Below are 14,120 nucleotides of genomic sequence, written 5' to 3'. Positions count from 1 at the left end.
TTCCACAGAGTTTACAAATATTGACAATGATTTGCAGCAAAACACCACCCTGGACCAACCGCTCTCTGCATTCTGAGCTTTAACCAAAGCTAAGGCCGTCACTGGGGTTGGGCCGTCATTATTAAATCAATTTCCGACCTGATGATCAGCTTTGGAAATATTTTTCAACCACGGCTCCACAATGCGTCATTTCTGTACGCTACTCCCAGCAGGAGCTGGAATACATCGTAATGTAGGGATTCTGTGCCCGGCATGCTCCCCCACCTCCTCCTTCCCTCCTCATGTTTCTGAGGTCAGTAAACAAGAAGTGTGCGTTTCCCTTTAAGGAGCCCCCACCGTGCGCACAACGGAGGGAGGAGAAGGAGGTCTGCGGAACAGCGGCTGAGGAGGGGAGAGAGAAAAAAAAATCCAACAGCGGACGGTTTCAAGTCCCCCCAGCAGAAACTGTGCCTGATTTGTGGCCAATGTTGGAGATGTAAAAAAAGAGAGAGAGAGGGAGGGAGAGGAGGGAGAGGGAGGGGAGGAGGAGGGGGGAGAAGAAGGAGGAGGAGAAGGGGGGAGGAAAAAACACTAAAGGGGTAGCTATGGAGATGGAGCGTTTTCCTGGCTGCTTTCTTTGACAGGTGTTGAGTGGGGCAAAAGTCTTAAAACAGAATCCAGCATGTACGCCAAAGGTAAAGGAGCCGTGGTCCCCTCCGACAGCCAAGCGAGAGAAAAGTAAGTGGATCGCGGCGCGAGCGCGCGTGTGAGAGTTTACCTGTTTATCGTGCGAGGTTGGGGGGGTGGGGAGACAGAGGAGGGGAGTCCAACTTTGTAAAAGTAGTCGGATTTGGAAGGAGCGCGGCTGGAGGAGAGAGCGCTCCTCCGGCCGCCGCCGAGGCGCGTCTGCGAAAGTTTGGATTTTTAAACCCCCCGCCTCACGTTCGCCTGTCCTCCCCGCGGAGCCTGTTCGCAGAGCAACAGTTTCATCTAGAGCAGCTCTGTGCAGCAGAACCGGAGCCAGGTCTGCTTCTGATCCCGCTCCCCCGCTGAAACGCGCCTCTGGATGGGCTCTCCGCGCCCGTCCCGGTTACGCACCGGGGCTGCTCGCTCGCCGCTTCTCAAACTTTTGGGACGTCGGGCGTCAGGGTTGAATGATTCGCCTTTTTCAAGCCGGTGGCTTCTTTTTCAGAAGCGTCTTCTGGGCTCGAAGCCGGCGAAAATTTTGGCGGCTGGAGGAAAAGTTTTGTCCCGTCCAGCGGCCCCGCAGCGCCGGGAAACTTTTCAGCATCCACTCGAACATGACGCTCTCGTTCGTGCAGATGCAGACTTTCAGGATTCCTGATGGCTATTGTGTCCGCAAATGCTGCAAAATAAACCAAACAAACAAACAAACAACCCCCCTGCGATCCGATGCCGAATTTACCCCACCTCCCTGCCTTGTTTCACTCTCACCGTTTGTGTTTTCGTTTCTATCCAACTTTGAAATGCTGGATTGGACGCCTCACCTCTCACGCCTGCTTCTTCTTTCCACGCTGCCCAGCAAGAGGAGGTGGGGTGGTGGTGGCGGTGGAGGAATCATTCAAAAAATTCATTTCATCCCAGCTCAGTGTTGTGTTTTATCATCATTAGCTATTTTTAAGCAAGGGACAGTCTGGAGTTACAGCAGGGAGGGGGTGGTGGGCTGGTGGTGGTGGGGATCCCTGCTGTGCAATTGTTATCTGCAAACACAGTCAAGTGCTGAGAGGACCTTTGCATGTGAAAGCAGGCGCAGAATTCCTCTCATTTCCCCCCCCCCCCATGTGTCACCGTCAGTGGATCGGGCTCAATTGGAAACGTGGCGCGATGACGCCAGCTCCATCCTGCAGCCGTGGTGCCACCAGCTCTCCGACTCTCCCCCCTCCGATTCTTGGAAAACGGCGCCGGCTCCGCGAGCGCCTGGGAGCGGTCCTTAAGAGAAAACAGTCCCATGTGGTTTTATGTGCAGCCCCGGCAGCGTGACCTTTGAACCCTCGCGCGATGATTTAATATTGCACATGAAGCATAAGCAGATGTGGGGCTGCTTTTGTAGCTGCTTGTGCTCGCCGGCTTATTCGGCGCGGTGAATCTGTGTTCTGGCTTGTGTTCCGCGTGTCCCTGGGAGTGAAATCAGTGCAGAGGCGGCGTGCGTTTCACACCACAGGAGCAGGATTAGTGTGTGAGACCGGGGCTTCTGCCTCCAGGTCGCTGCAACGTGCGCCATGTTTCTGTACGTCAGGGTCACCGCCATCGTCCCCAGCCCACTTTGGTGCAGCCGGACAGGGCTGCACAGCTTCAGCGCTTCACCTTCCCCCAGGACTGACCGTCACGTCACCCTTGATGAACACCCCCCCCAAATGAGTGATATGGCCTGTGTGCGGGGGCTGAGATCAGTGGAGTCAGCTGTTTGAGCACATGTGATCAGCAGTGATTGGATATTTACGGGTCCCTTCTCCCTTCCTGGACGGTTCCAGTGCTGAGAGCAGAGCTCAGGTTGTGACAGTGGGGGGGGGGCAGCAAACGTTTGTGTGTGTGGTGATTTTCCTGCATCACTGAGAGGAAACAGATGATACTCGAGTGTGGGCAGGGCACGCGAGTTGCTACAAGGAAGAAGTTGCAGCCATGAATATTGATGGACGAGTGTGCTTTTCATTTATAGGAGGCGCTGCAGAGGATTCTGGGATATGTTGGGTCATAATGTTTTCTTCCACCCTCTGATGTGCCGTTGTTGTTAGGCTCGGCAGGTATTTGGGGGTAAATCTGATGGGATTGGCTTTGCCTTTTTATTTATTTAACACTGGCGTGCGCGGACAGTTGTGATGCGTTCAGGTGCATTTTAGCCTGGGACTGATTTTCGACCCAGCCCGGTGGCGTCCAGCCCGTCTGTGACCTGTAAACCCCCCCCCCCCCTCACACATATGGCCAATTAGTTCCGCAATCTGATCCTGTCTGTGAATACAAGTGCTGGGGTCAGAGACGTTACATCTAACCCTCCACAAGTGTGTGGAGCTAGCGCGGCGTTAGCGATGACGTTTTGACCTTTCTGTCCGATCCCAGGCTGTTTTTTCTGGCAGCGAGCGGATTAAAAATAGCATCACAAAGGAAAACACGTACAAAACTGGTCGTCTGAATGGACCAGCTATGCGATCTTTCAGTTTAAAGCAAGTTTATTCTATCTGGAGTCCGTAAAAGCTGGAGAACTGATAACTCACTTCCCCTAGATGAGCTTTTTAAGAACGAGGTAAAGTCCCGACTGTCCACTGAGAGGACGGGGACCAAAACATGAAGGTTCACGTCTTAACTGCAAACCTGGGAAATAAATCTATCAAGGAGCAAAACTGAGCAAAAGTGTCCCTGTCGCTTTCATCATCTAGTCTTTGGGTGGAAATATGGTCAAATTTACAAGCTCAAGTATGAACTGACGTGCGTGTGTGTGCGTGTGTGTGCGTGTGTGTGTGCGCGCGTGTGTGTGTGTGTGTGTGTGAGAGAGAAAGACATGTGTGCACAACATGCTTTAATTTCCTTTAAGGCTTGTGAAACCAGTCTTGTGAGTCCAAACAGTTTTTCCACAGATGCAAACATAACTCTGAGAGATGTAAATGCCGACATTTAACCTTTATGTGGACTCGTCCACGCCGCCCCGGAGAGGTGGCAGGGATCAGATGTGAGGGGGCAATGAAACAGTTTCCTTGACAAACCCGCTGATCTGAAAACGCTATTATTATTATTAATAATAATATATTATTTAGCAACTGCTTGTTCACATTTGATGCTTCGGAACGTTTTTTTTCTAAAGGATTTGTTCCCTGAGCTGTTCCCTAATCACAGAGTTTGTTTACAGACTCTCCTTCCCTTCAGTTTGAAGTGTTGCTGGGTTTGTTTTGGAATCCAGCTTCAAGAACTTCGAGTTAATCAGTTTGTTTTGAACGGGAGGGATGGGGGGGGGGTCTTTACATCCTCCACCCCTCCTCTGGCCCCGCCCACATATTTACATGCAGTCTAATGGGGATCCTTATGTCTGAATGCACGGTTTTGATTCTACACAGATGGCTCCGCCGTCTGCATCGGGGCCTTTTGAAAGGCGCATAAAGAGCCGCTCACTGACATCAGCGAAAACAGGCAGTAAGAGGAACCCAACCCCTGAATTACCCCCGGCCCCCTCCGGCTCGCCGTGCTCCCATTCACAACAGCCGATTAATGTCGCCGTTGCTCTGCGGCTTCTGTCGCATCTGCGCAAATCTTCCCCCCTGAAAAAGACGATAGAGGTGGCAACGTTGAGGCCCCCTGCCTCCGAGGCCGGCGTTCCCAACAAGCCGTTCCCCGGAACACTTTTAGGAGCGACGTCGCGGCGTTTCATCCCTGCCGGCGCGGAAGGAGAAAGAGCACAAAACTTCTGTCACTCCTCGTTATAAATCCGCCTGTCTGCTCCTCTGACCAGCCAAGTCAAGAATAAAGTTTCCCAGAGTCCAGCTCGGGGTGTGTGTGGGTGCGTGTGTGTGTGATCCCGGCTACCGTCACGTGTGCTCACATGCATATCGACTCTGATCTGCTGTGACAAAGGCGCTGCCATAACAAAGGCGGGCAGACGTAAACAGGCTGTGCAGGGGGAAAGGAGCTGCGGTGAAACAGCTTTACAGCCGCACAGATGTGTCGTATTGATCTCTCACTCACCTTCATGTGCTACGAGGCGCCGCTCATACCTGCTCGCCGCCACGGCCTCAGATCTGCACCGCCGTCACGTCTCTATGCAACAGTCGTGGGGGCAATAAGAGCTGTTTATACCCAGTTTTGTTCCGACGTGCCTCTGGAAGACTCTCCTCGCAGCGGGGATGATGGATGCAGTTGCGGCTGGATCCTTCCCGCCTCACTCGCCTCACCTCGCGCCGCCTCCTGCTCTCGCTGCTGAATTATTGAAACAAGGACACGGAAGTTAATTTGCTAACTGTCAGTGCTTTGCTGCCTAAATGCGCTGCCCTCATCTCTGGAGGCCAGCAGAGGAGGGTTGAGAAGGTGGGACGGGGCAGCCTGGGGCAAAAATGTCAGGTGTGTTTGCCGCAGATGTGGCGGGAGGGGAGCGCTCCACGTGCAGACGCGGAGTGCTTGGAAGGTTGGGTTTCATGGAGAAAGGCATTATTGGTGTCGCTGCGGTGGAATTTCTAAAGGCCAGGTTGATATCATGAGGTCCGTGTTGTCAGATCAATACAGATGATTGATTATTGCTGCCTTCTGCAGGGGAGGAAGTGAAACAGGAGTGAAGTTGGTTGTGGTTTGGCTCACCGGTGTCTCATCTTTTATTCCTGAGCAACACGTGTAACTGAAGCAGGAGCAAATTCAGCTTTAAGTCCTCCTAATATGAGTTGCCCCCCCCCCACCCCCCTTTCTTCCTCATCCACTGCCATCCTCGCCAGACCGCGCTGCTGCGGCTAGCCTGGAAATCTCCTCCCCGGATGAGTTACACTTAGCGCTTTTGACAGGGCAACAAAAGGTGCCCCCCTTCCCCCCTGGGGGCTGGACGGTTTTTAAATAATGCATTGGAGCCAGAGCAGGTGCCCACCGCCCGGGCACCACACCCCTCAGATCACACGCGGCCTTGCCATGTGGCCCGTCTTTCCTCGCCTTTACCTAAAGCTGGGAGACAGAACGCGTTCCTCGGATACTTGAAACCGCAGTTGTGTCGTCCTTTCTGCATGTGACACAATCTCTGCTCCTCAGCTCAGATAAGAAGGATCTAAAGTCATGTGACGAGTCCCTGAATCTCGGTGGCTGATCCTCGTGACATCCGTTTGTGGTGTGGCTTTCCTCAACGGACATCAGAGTAGACAGGAAGTGAGGCAAAAGGCTTGGATGCAGCGAACATAATGGTTTTCTAAAGAAAAGCTCAGGCGCAGAATTAGATACAATATGGGTGCATCAGGCGAAAGGATGGAAATGTAAAAGGGGAGAATTCTAAACAGAAACACACCCTCGTGCAGAAATGTGGAACGGGAAACACCTGTACCACCACCTGTACGTCGGCAGTTTTACACATGATACCAGCCAGATTTAAGAAAACTAACAAAATCTTTGACCCAACATGAAATTCTATTCAATTTACCTTTATTTATATTGTGTGTTACATTCAAAAGCTCAGAGCCGGAGCCCTGACAAAGCTACGTGGATAAACTCCCTTTTAACAGGGGGACCAAGCTCATATGGTGGGACCCTCCTGGTGATACAAGCAAAGACTTTAGTTATGCTGAGGATGTCATTAAGTGACTGGGGAGGTCAGAGTTCAGCACCTCAGTGGGCAACTGTGTGGTTTCCAAAGCTTGCAGAGAGCGCCCTTTTGCAGGCCCGCCGGCGGCGTTTTGTGCCGTTCTGCTGTGATCAGGTGATCCGGGCGGCGGCAGCAGCGGCGCTGACACAGGTGTATGGAGGCTTCTGACGTCTCTGCCGCAGCAGATTGACGGGACGGCTGTGACGTTGCGGAGGGTCTCTGAGAAGATAAAAAGAGAGGATGTTCAGGCGTAGCGTGACTCCTTACTGATTCATTCAGTGCCATCCTGCATGAATCCCAGCGCGATAACCGCGTCTGCTCTGACCCGGCCGCATGCCAGCGGCATAAAAATAGTTGCCCAGAAAAGCCTGGCAGCTCGGCTTCAGTCTGACCTGGACGCAGCTGCATACAGATGCTGGCACCTTGTCGCTCTGCACTTAAATCCCAGAGTTTCCTCGCAGGACGTCCACAGATGATGAGGACAGATGATGACTCATGATGATTCTGCTGCAGAAGTCGTCCTTAAAGTGAGATCTGTGCGTCCAGATGTGACGCAGGGACGATACAGGAGAAGCGCCCCCCCCCCCCCCCCCCGATATCCTGGATTTCACATGGAAAATCCCAGACCACTTAAAAACGAGCGCGTTCCTCCAGAGTTGGACGTAATCGTCCGTCGTGTGATTCAAGGGTGACAGTTTGAAATGTGATTTGAGGCACCGGAGGGAAAAATCTAATTGGAGTCGCTTTTCAAACAACCTCCAAATACGATGTGAATCAAATTTGTGGCGAAAATGAGATTTTTTTATTTTATTTCTGTGCAGACATCTGTTTTGCTGACAGTCGGAACGAAGCCCAAAGACATAAGAACTGTGTGACCATTTAAAAAAGAGCACGAGTTGAATCAAAAATCCTGATTATCCTTTAAAACAATAGAGGATAATGCATGAAAATGAGAACCTTTTTTTAAAAAAAACAAAAAATCAAATGTAAGGATGTTTTATTTATCAGAATTAATCTCCACATATAAACTAAATTTACTTCGCATTTGAGCTGTTAATATATGCCAAACTCTAGCGTGATGCTCAAAATAACACAAATTGTAAAGAAACAAGTGATGGTGGCACATCTACAGGTATTTACAGGTATATATGTGGCAGTACCGCGTTACTTAATATCACACTTCATCTTTCTTAGCAAGAGCGACAGAACAATCGTTCACACTCAGGGAAAGTTTTTTGGACCAACAAATTTGCTCGCGCTGGGTGGGACAAGCGTTTGACTTGATTCGATTGCTGCATCCACTGATTCTGGGACAGTTTGGCATAAATTCACGTGGACCTACCACGCACGGTTAGTCAGACTTGTCAGGACATCTTGTTGAGGATTATTTATGTATATTTAGTCGCTAATAGGATCAGCATGCAGATAACGTTCAGCCTGTGTGCCTCTTCATTTAAGACCTTTGTCTTTCATCATAAGAGGTTGATGACAAGATCTCCATGTTACAAAGAAGTTCTGTGCACGGCGCTTCGTGATGCACAGGTGTTTGACAGTCAGCAGCTGCTGCCGCGCATATGGTCGACTTCCAACTCCATGTTTGAACTGTGTGGCTGAACACGATTGAATGAGATGTCTCCTGTCTGCTGATTGTGTTTTGAACAGCCTATAATGGCTGATAAACCATATTTCAAGGCCATTGTGCAGTGTGTAAACATTTTCTGACCTTTAGTCTGACGCATAAACATGGGCGTGCACCCGGAGCAGGTTGTCGACATCTGCGATGTTCTTATCTGTCCTGTCCGCGTGTCTCCGGGTGTGTGCACAGACGCTCTGTAGACCTCATGTGGCACATTCACCGTGCGCGCCCGTGCCGTATATCTCCAAAGAAAAGCTTTTCTGAACACTGTGAACACAGTTTTGATGATTTGCATACAGAAAAGTGAGTCCCCCCCCCCCCCCAAAGTCAGTGGCGTGGCTTTGATTGCCTCTTCTCGTGATTGCCGTAACTAAGAAAGTCGGAGAGTGAATAAGAAAGTCGGCCAACGCCACCGAACACGGCATGAATAAAAGATCGTTCTGTCACAATAAGTCAGATTCCATTTGGTGTGATTTGCCATTTGGAGTGAAACAGGACAGGAGGGAGTGGGAGCCTGTCCTATTGAAATAATCTTTCTTGAAAATAGCTGCACGTTTGAGAATGAAATGCAAAGTTATGAAGACGCCGCTGGTTTAATGTGGCCCTCAGCTCTGACCCCTGTCTCCTTGTCTCTTTGTCTCTGCAGGTTAGCTTTATATGTGTATGAGTATTTGCTGCATGTCGGCGCACAGAAATCAGCACAGACCTTCCTGTCAGAGGTAAGACGCTCTTCGCTCTTTGTGGCTTATAAATGCTGAACGTGCTTCTGTCTGGGACGACCGTCAAAAAAGGCCTCAAAAAACTGATGATTCAACACTTTGGTTTAAATCATTCCCGGCCATCACCACAGTATATCTGAGAAGTTTGACATATTTGAGCATGTGTTGCTGGGAACGGACGATTTTTCCTTCAGCTTAGTTAATATTTCAAACCACTTCAGGTCTGTTTGACTGACTGGTCTTATTTAAAAGCCTGGACGTCTGGTTAAGTCTGTAATGTGTCGCGTCCATAGCGGATATCCCTCCCGCTAATGGTCTAGCGTGCGGAACGACCCCTCTACAACACCTTTCTTGCCCACGGCTTTATTCAGCTCCACTAACTCATGCCCCAGTCCCCCTGGAGAGGCCTCTGCTGGAGACGGGTCTCTGTCCTTCAACTTTAATTCTGACATACATCACGCAGGCATGAGGCGGTTTCTGCAGAGTTCAGCTGTAGTTCAGCTGCACCACCTCCACAAGCGCTGGCAGCAGGCTCAAAGACAGGAGAGTTTCAAGCATTCACTTCAGTTCTGTACTGTCAAAGTGAGGCTGGAGTTCAGGGACAGTTTGTCCAGCTCCTAGTTAGCTTAGTATAACATCTGGCAGCAGCATGACAGCTGTTATGCCCTGGACTTGATGTTAAGCATCTACCACCAGCCATTCTGTGGCCCGTAGGCTCGAACAAACATCTGTGCGTCTCTTGTGTCCAGCCTATGTCCAGCTTCTCTCAGGGCCCAGTGCTGCCACCCATGGTTTCCTGTGGTACTGCAGAGTTTGTAGTCGTTGCAGAGACGTGAATTTATCAGCCTCAGTCAGACAGATCTCCGCAGCCTCTGCTTGTGGTGTGCAGACGGGCGGACAGAAGGGCAGGCGGGGCCGCCGGAGGCTGACCCAGCTGCCAACAACCACCAGCGGACGTCTAAAATATGACACAAAGTTGAGGGAGCAGCAGGGAGAGATTAAGCGGCCACGCTGCGCCAAGAATCGCTGGTTTTCAGAACAACAGTGGCTGAATCCTCCCAGACTTTGAGCTTTATTGGTGAGTCGCTGGAGGAAGAGGTGAAATTCTGGGTCTCCGGCAACCAGAAGCCGACATATAGATCCGCACCCCAACACGCCCTGGGACAAGAATTAAACCAACGTGTACACAGACGGGGATTAAAACAGCCAACACTCATGTCCATGAGGCAGGCACGCTAACAACGCTAAATCAATTTGATGCCAGTTGTCTCAGTTGTGCCTGCAACAGTATGTTGCCAAATGATTTAGCTTATTCCAACAAGAGCGTTGTTTGTATTTAGCAAGAGTCGGCGTGTCTGGATCGCACGTACATATCTGAGCAGCATCGTGACCTTTCACATCTCCTGTGAATGTTGCTGCGGTAGTTTGAGAGCAACTCGTGAGTCCTTATGACGCGTATCGATCTGCTCCGCTAAGTGTTTAATTGTGTTAGTCCTCATCCAGGGTCGTCCACAGGCTTTAATACGGGTAAAAAACAGAGCTGCATTCTTTTTTCCCAGTCACAATTCTGTTCTATTTTGTGCTTTAGCTGAGCTGTAAATCCTCTTTCTCCTCTGTTCCTCCAGTTTTCTTTCTTGTTTTTATTGTTTCGAATTGAAAGACACCAGCAAACGTCCATTTCAACATGCGTGTCCCATTATAGAAAGACTGCTGCTAATAATCAAATACGACATTTCTAGAGGGTTATGGTCTCCTCATCGATTTTTTCTATTTGTGTAAACCCTAAAGGGGCTATTTTAAAATTCATATTTCATTGGAAAATTTAAAAAACAGCTCAACTTGCACAGATTTACCGTTAAAGTCTGATTGTAGTTTAGTTGCGACCGAGGCTAAACAAGGGGTTTAAGGATCCTGTCAGATTACTGCAGACATTTGGGGGGACGTTTTATACCAGCGCGCACAGCCGGAGAACAAGTGAGCGCGCGTGCACCCACACACACACACACACACACACACACACACCTTGTGGTTGGCTGCTTGGTGCCGTTTAATGAGAGCCATTTCACCTGGATTTTCCTGCCTCAATTAGCTTCTGTTCTTCAATGAGAACCACACACACACACACACACCACACACACACACACACACACACACACACACACAGACAGACACATAGGGTACCATCCTGTGAGGACTTAGCTCCTCTGCTCTCAGCAGCGTTAAATCAAAAGGCCCCGCCCACACGCGGTTCATCACATCACGATAAACAACTCTGGGGAAATCTGGGGAAAATGCAGATATACAGTAAAAAATGAAATCTCCAAACACGCCGCTGCTTCCCAGACTATAAGTTGTGTAGGGTGAGGATGCGGGTCTTCTGCCGGTCTAAGCGAGGCCAGTGGAGAGGCAGAACGCGTTCTGGGATCCACAAACCCCTCCCTGTGTGGCGGCTGGCCTGGTCTTCCTGCTCTGTCCAGCTGAACTCAGAACTTAATGCTCAATGTTTACGTTATGCTTAAGACTTTGTCTAATTTCCCCCCCCCACAGATCCGATGGGAGAAGAACATAACGCTGGGGGAACCTCCAGGATTTCTACATTCATGGTGGTGGTATGTACACATCATTGTTTTCCCCCCACACACACGCTCTGTTCATATATGTTTTCATCAGCTCACATGCACGCCAACAGTCTGGAAGAATGTGCGGGGGGGGGACAGTAATTGCAGGGAGCGCCCTGCGGGTCTTTAAGTAGTGTAGTTCTGGGCACCTCTGATTGACAAGCGATCTAACTCGCACCGTGATTTACGTTCACGCCGGCGTCCTTTAGCTTGAGTGGGAGAGAGCGCGCACGCTCTGTGGGATGTGAACAGGAAGTATAATGTTGCCGCGGTTCTCTGAGGGATGGTGTGGGTTACACACGGAGCAGCCGGTCGGCAGCTTTGATTGACAGCGTGAAAAAGTTTGTAGAAAATACCAGGTTAGGGAGTCGTTCCAGGCACATTTTCCTTGTTTTGCTCGGACCGTTGGGGAAATCCAGCCGCCGTGGGCTCGTGTTTGCAGCGCTGCGACTGCCTTTGTTGCCCCTTTAATCTCCTCATCTGTAGAGACAACAGCGCTAACCTTCACCTGTCATTTAAAGTTACCACTCTTACCTGAGTGATGCAGTCATTTACTGCACCAAGTGGACAAAAAGGGATTAACGGGGGACATTAGGCTCGCTCTGTGTCCTGTCTGTGATACCTCTACGTTGTACACCAACAATCAGGGACCTTACTGACGTAGCAGCGATGCTAACTGGACTGTTCACAGTAAAAGAGCGACTGACATCTGTTTGTGTGCATGCCTCTGAGGTGGATTTCAGTCTGGGACAGAAGGGACCTGATTGTCACTGATGTGTCCCTGTCAGTGATCTATAACATGTCTTTTTGTCCCTGCTGAAGAGTGGACGCCGTTTTTGACGTAGGAGCTGATTCAGCTTTGATTGAAGCTGTCAAAGCCTCCAAACTTTCTGGAAAATGGGGAGCATGTGGCCATGTGGAAGTGGGGGGGGGCTCTAAATGAAAATGCTGAACCCTCGGGAGAAACGAGAGGTGCGACAGGGCGCGCTTTGTTTGTCGTCCACGCTCGTCCTCAGAGTTCCCCCCCGGCCCCGGCCGACCCTGCGTATTAAACCCCGGTCGCCGCTTGATTCATTCCTCCTGTCTGGACCCAGTGTGTGTCGTAATTGTGCGGCCCGTTGGCACAGTTCATAACGGAGCCCAAAGAGTCGGACTTTTCTCACAGTGACGCCTCTGGACTGGACGGGCAGCAGCACCACCGACACAACGACTTACACCAACACACGGCAGCGCTCAAGTTTGCTTTCACCTCTGCCCAAACCAATAAGAGGGCTCAAGGGGAGAACTGTGTGTGTGTGTGTGTGTGTGAGTGAGAGAGAGAGAGAGAAGAGAGAGAGAGGAGAGAGAGAGAGGAGGAGGTGATGATTAGCCCGGATGAGCGGGGCAAGCCTCCAGCCCTGTATGACCTAGCTAAGGGGCATTTGTCTGGGCCAGGCAGCACGTGGACACCGAGACTCTCTGGGGGTGGGGTGGGTCCGGGGGTTCGACTGCAGGGGGGTGGGTGGGTCTCCTCTGTCCATCCCTGCGCCACCCAGCAACCCCCCCCCCCCCCAACCTCCAGCTTCCCTCAAAACAAAAGCTCCAGATGGTAGGAAAGCCACCAGTCTCCCTCATCCCTCACCCTTCGCTCCCCCTCCCTCAACCTTTGTCTGGAGGCCTGTCCCTTTGTTTGCGGAAGAGAGACCCCCGAACGGATTAACTCTTTGCATTCCAACCTCTTTTGTGTTAAACAGCCAAATCTAAGACCCTGACCCTGCAGCCCCCCCCCCCACCCCCCCTTCCCCCCGCCATCCTCTCCTCAGCACCTCACGGTGGTTTTCTCTGCCTCTGACGCCACCGCCGTGGCTGGACCATGTCGGGGGAGGAAGGGGGACGCTGTTGGCGGGGGTCATTCATCCACATCTGTTGTTGTGGGTGGGAGGATAAAGAAAAGGCTCAGCGAAGGTGCAGGTGTTGATTGTGTCATTAGCTCCCTCACTGTTTGCTGCTGCTAGTTGTCTCCTCCTTATCTCAAAATCGATCGCTTTTACCAGTTTTCACGGGATGGCCACTGATTCCACACAACACTCACACACACACACACACACACACACACACACACACACACACACACACACACACACACACACACAGTGTTAACACTACCGACTGTAGAGGATCACTCTGTGGTCGTCTGGAGCTGAAATTCTTGTTTGTGAGGGGCAGTGAAGGCAGCAAGTGTTCAGCCATCTTCTACCCCCCTCCCTTCCCACAGTCTGTCTGGACTCTTTATAAACAGACCTATCACACAGTCTTCTGTGTCCCTGTGCCATCCCGGCTTTACCCCAAACTCTTCATTTTTCCTTAAATCCAGCAGCACCAGCTAATTCCTAGCGGCGGCTCTGCTGTGTCACCGAGCGGGAGCGTGTGCACCAACAGCACCGCCAGCAGCACCCACACAACTTTATTTATTGCTTCCGCATGTCTCCTTCTCACGACGGCGGCTGTGATTATCGGCCACGGTCCAAACGCGGCGGCTCGATGCACGCGCGGCGGTGCTCGGACCGGGGTTGAGGTAATAAAGGCGGCCGCAGGGTTTGTTCCTGTCCCGTTAAGAAGGGCCTGTTCTGATAAGAGCAGTGCGTCGCCCCTGCGTGGCTCTATTTTCCCGCCCGCTTATTGCCATCTGTCTCCATCTCTGTCTCCGTTTCTGTGTGCCTTCTCCTGACCGACTGGTTAAACACGCGATTATCATGTAGGCCGACTGTGCGCCTTTGTTTACCCTCCTTATTATAGCGAGGAGCCACATCGTAACCATCAGCTTTGTCCGACCACAGTTAATTGAAAATAATTATCAGGATGGCATTTCATTTTAGCAATTGTCTCCTTCTGGACGGCTGGTTGGCGTCCCCTCC

The 14,120-nt window shown here is 51.0% G+C and overlaps 1 protein-coding gene across 4 annotated transcripts in view; it reads left to right on the top strand.

Annotated features, from left to right (window-relative positions):
- Nucleotides 1-534: 534 nt before the first annotated feature.
- Nucleotides 535-14,120, top strand: part of ssbp4 (single stranded DNA binding protein 4) — a 55,047-nt gene continuing 41,461 nt past the window's right edge. For 3 of the 4 annotated variants that reach the window (XM_057038220.1, XM_057038219.1, XM_057038221.1), the window contains exons 1-3: nt 535-717; nt 8,536-8,608; nt 11,156-11,217. In XM_057038220.1, coding sequence (XP_056894200.1) covers nt 662-717; nt 8,536-8,608; nt 11,156-11,217 — 191 coding nt within the window. In that variant the 5' untranslated portion in view covers nt 535-661. Of the gene's footprint in view, nt 718-8,535; nt 8,609-11,155; nt 11,218-14,120 lie in introns of those variants that run through there. The other variant, XM_057038222.1, reaches the window with a different exon arrangement.

Source organism: Takifugu flavidus, chromosome 7, assembly GCF_003711565.1.
Source record: "Takifugu flavidus isolate HTHZ2018 chromosome 7, ASM371156v2, whole genome shotgun sequence".
Classification (NCBI taxonomy): domain Eukaryota; kingdom Metazoa; phylum Chordata; class Actinopteri; order Tetraodontiformes; family Tetraodontidae; genus Takifugu; species Takifugu flavidus.
This window is presented reverse-complemented; position numbering and strand designations above follow the sequence as displayed.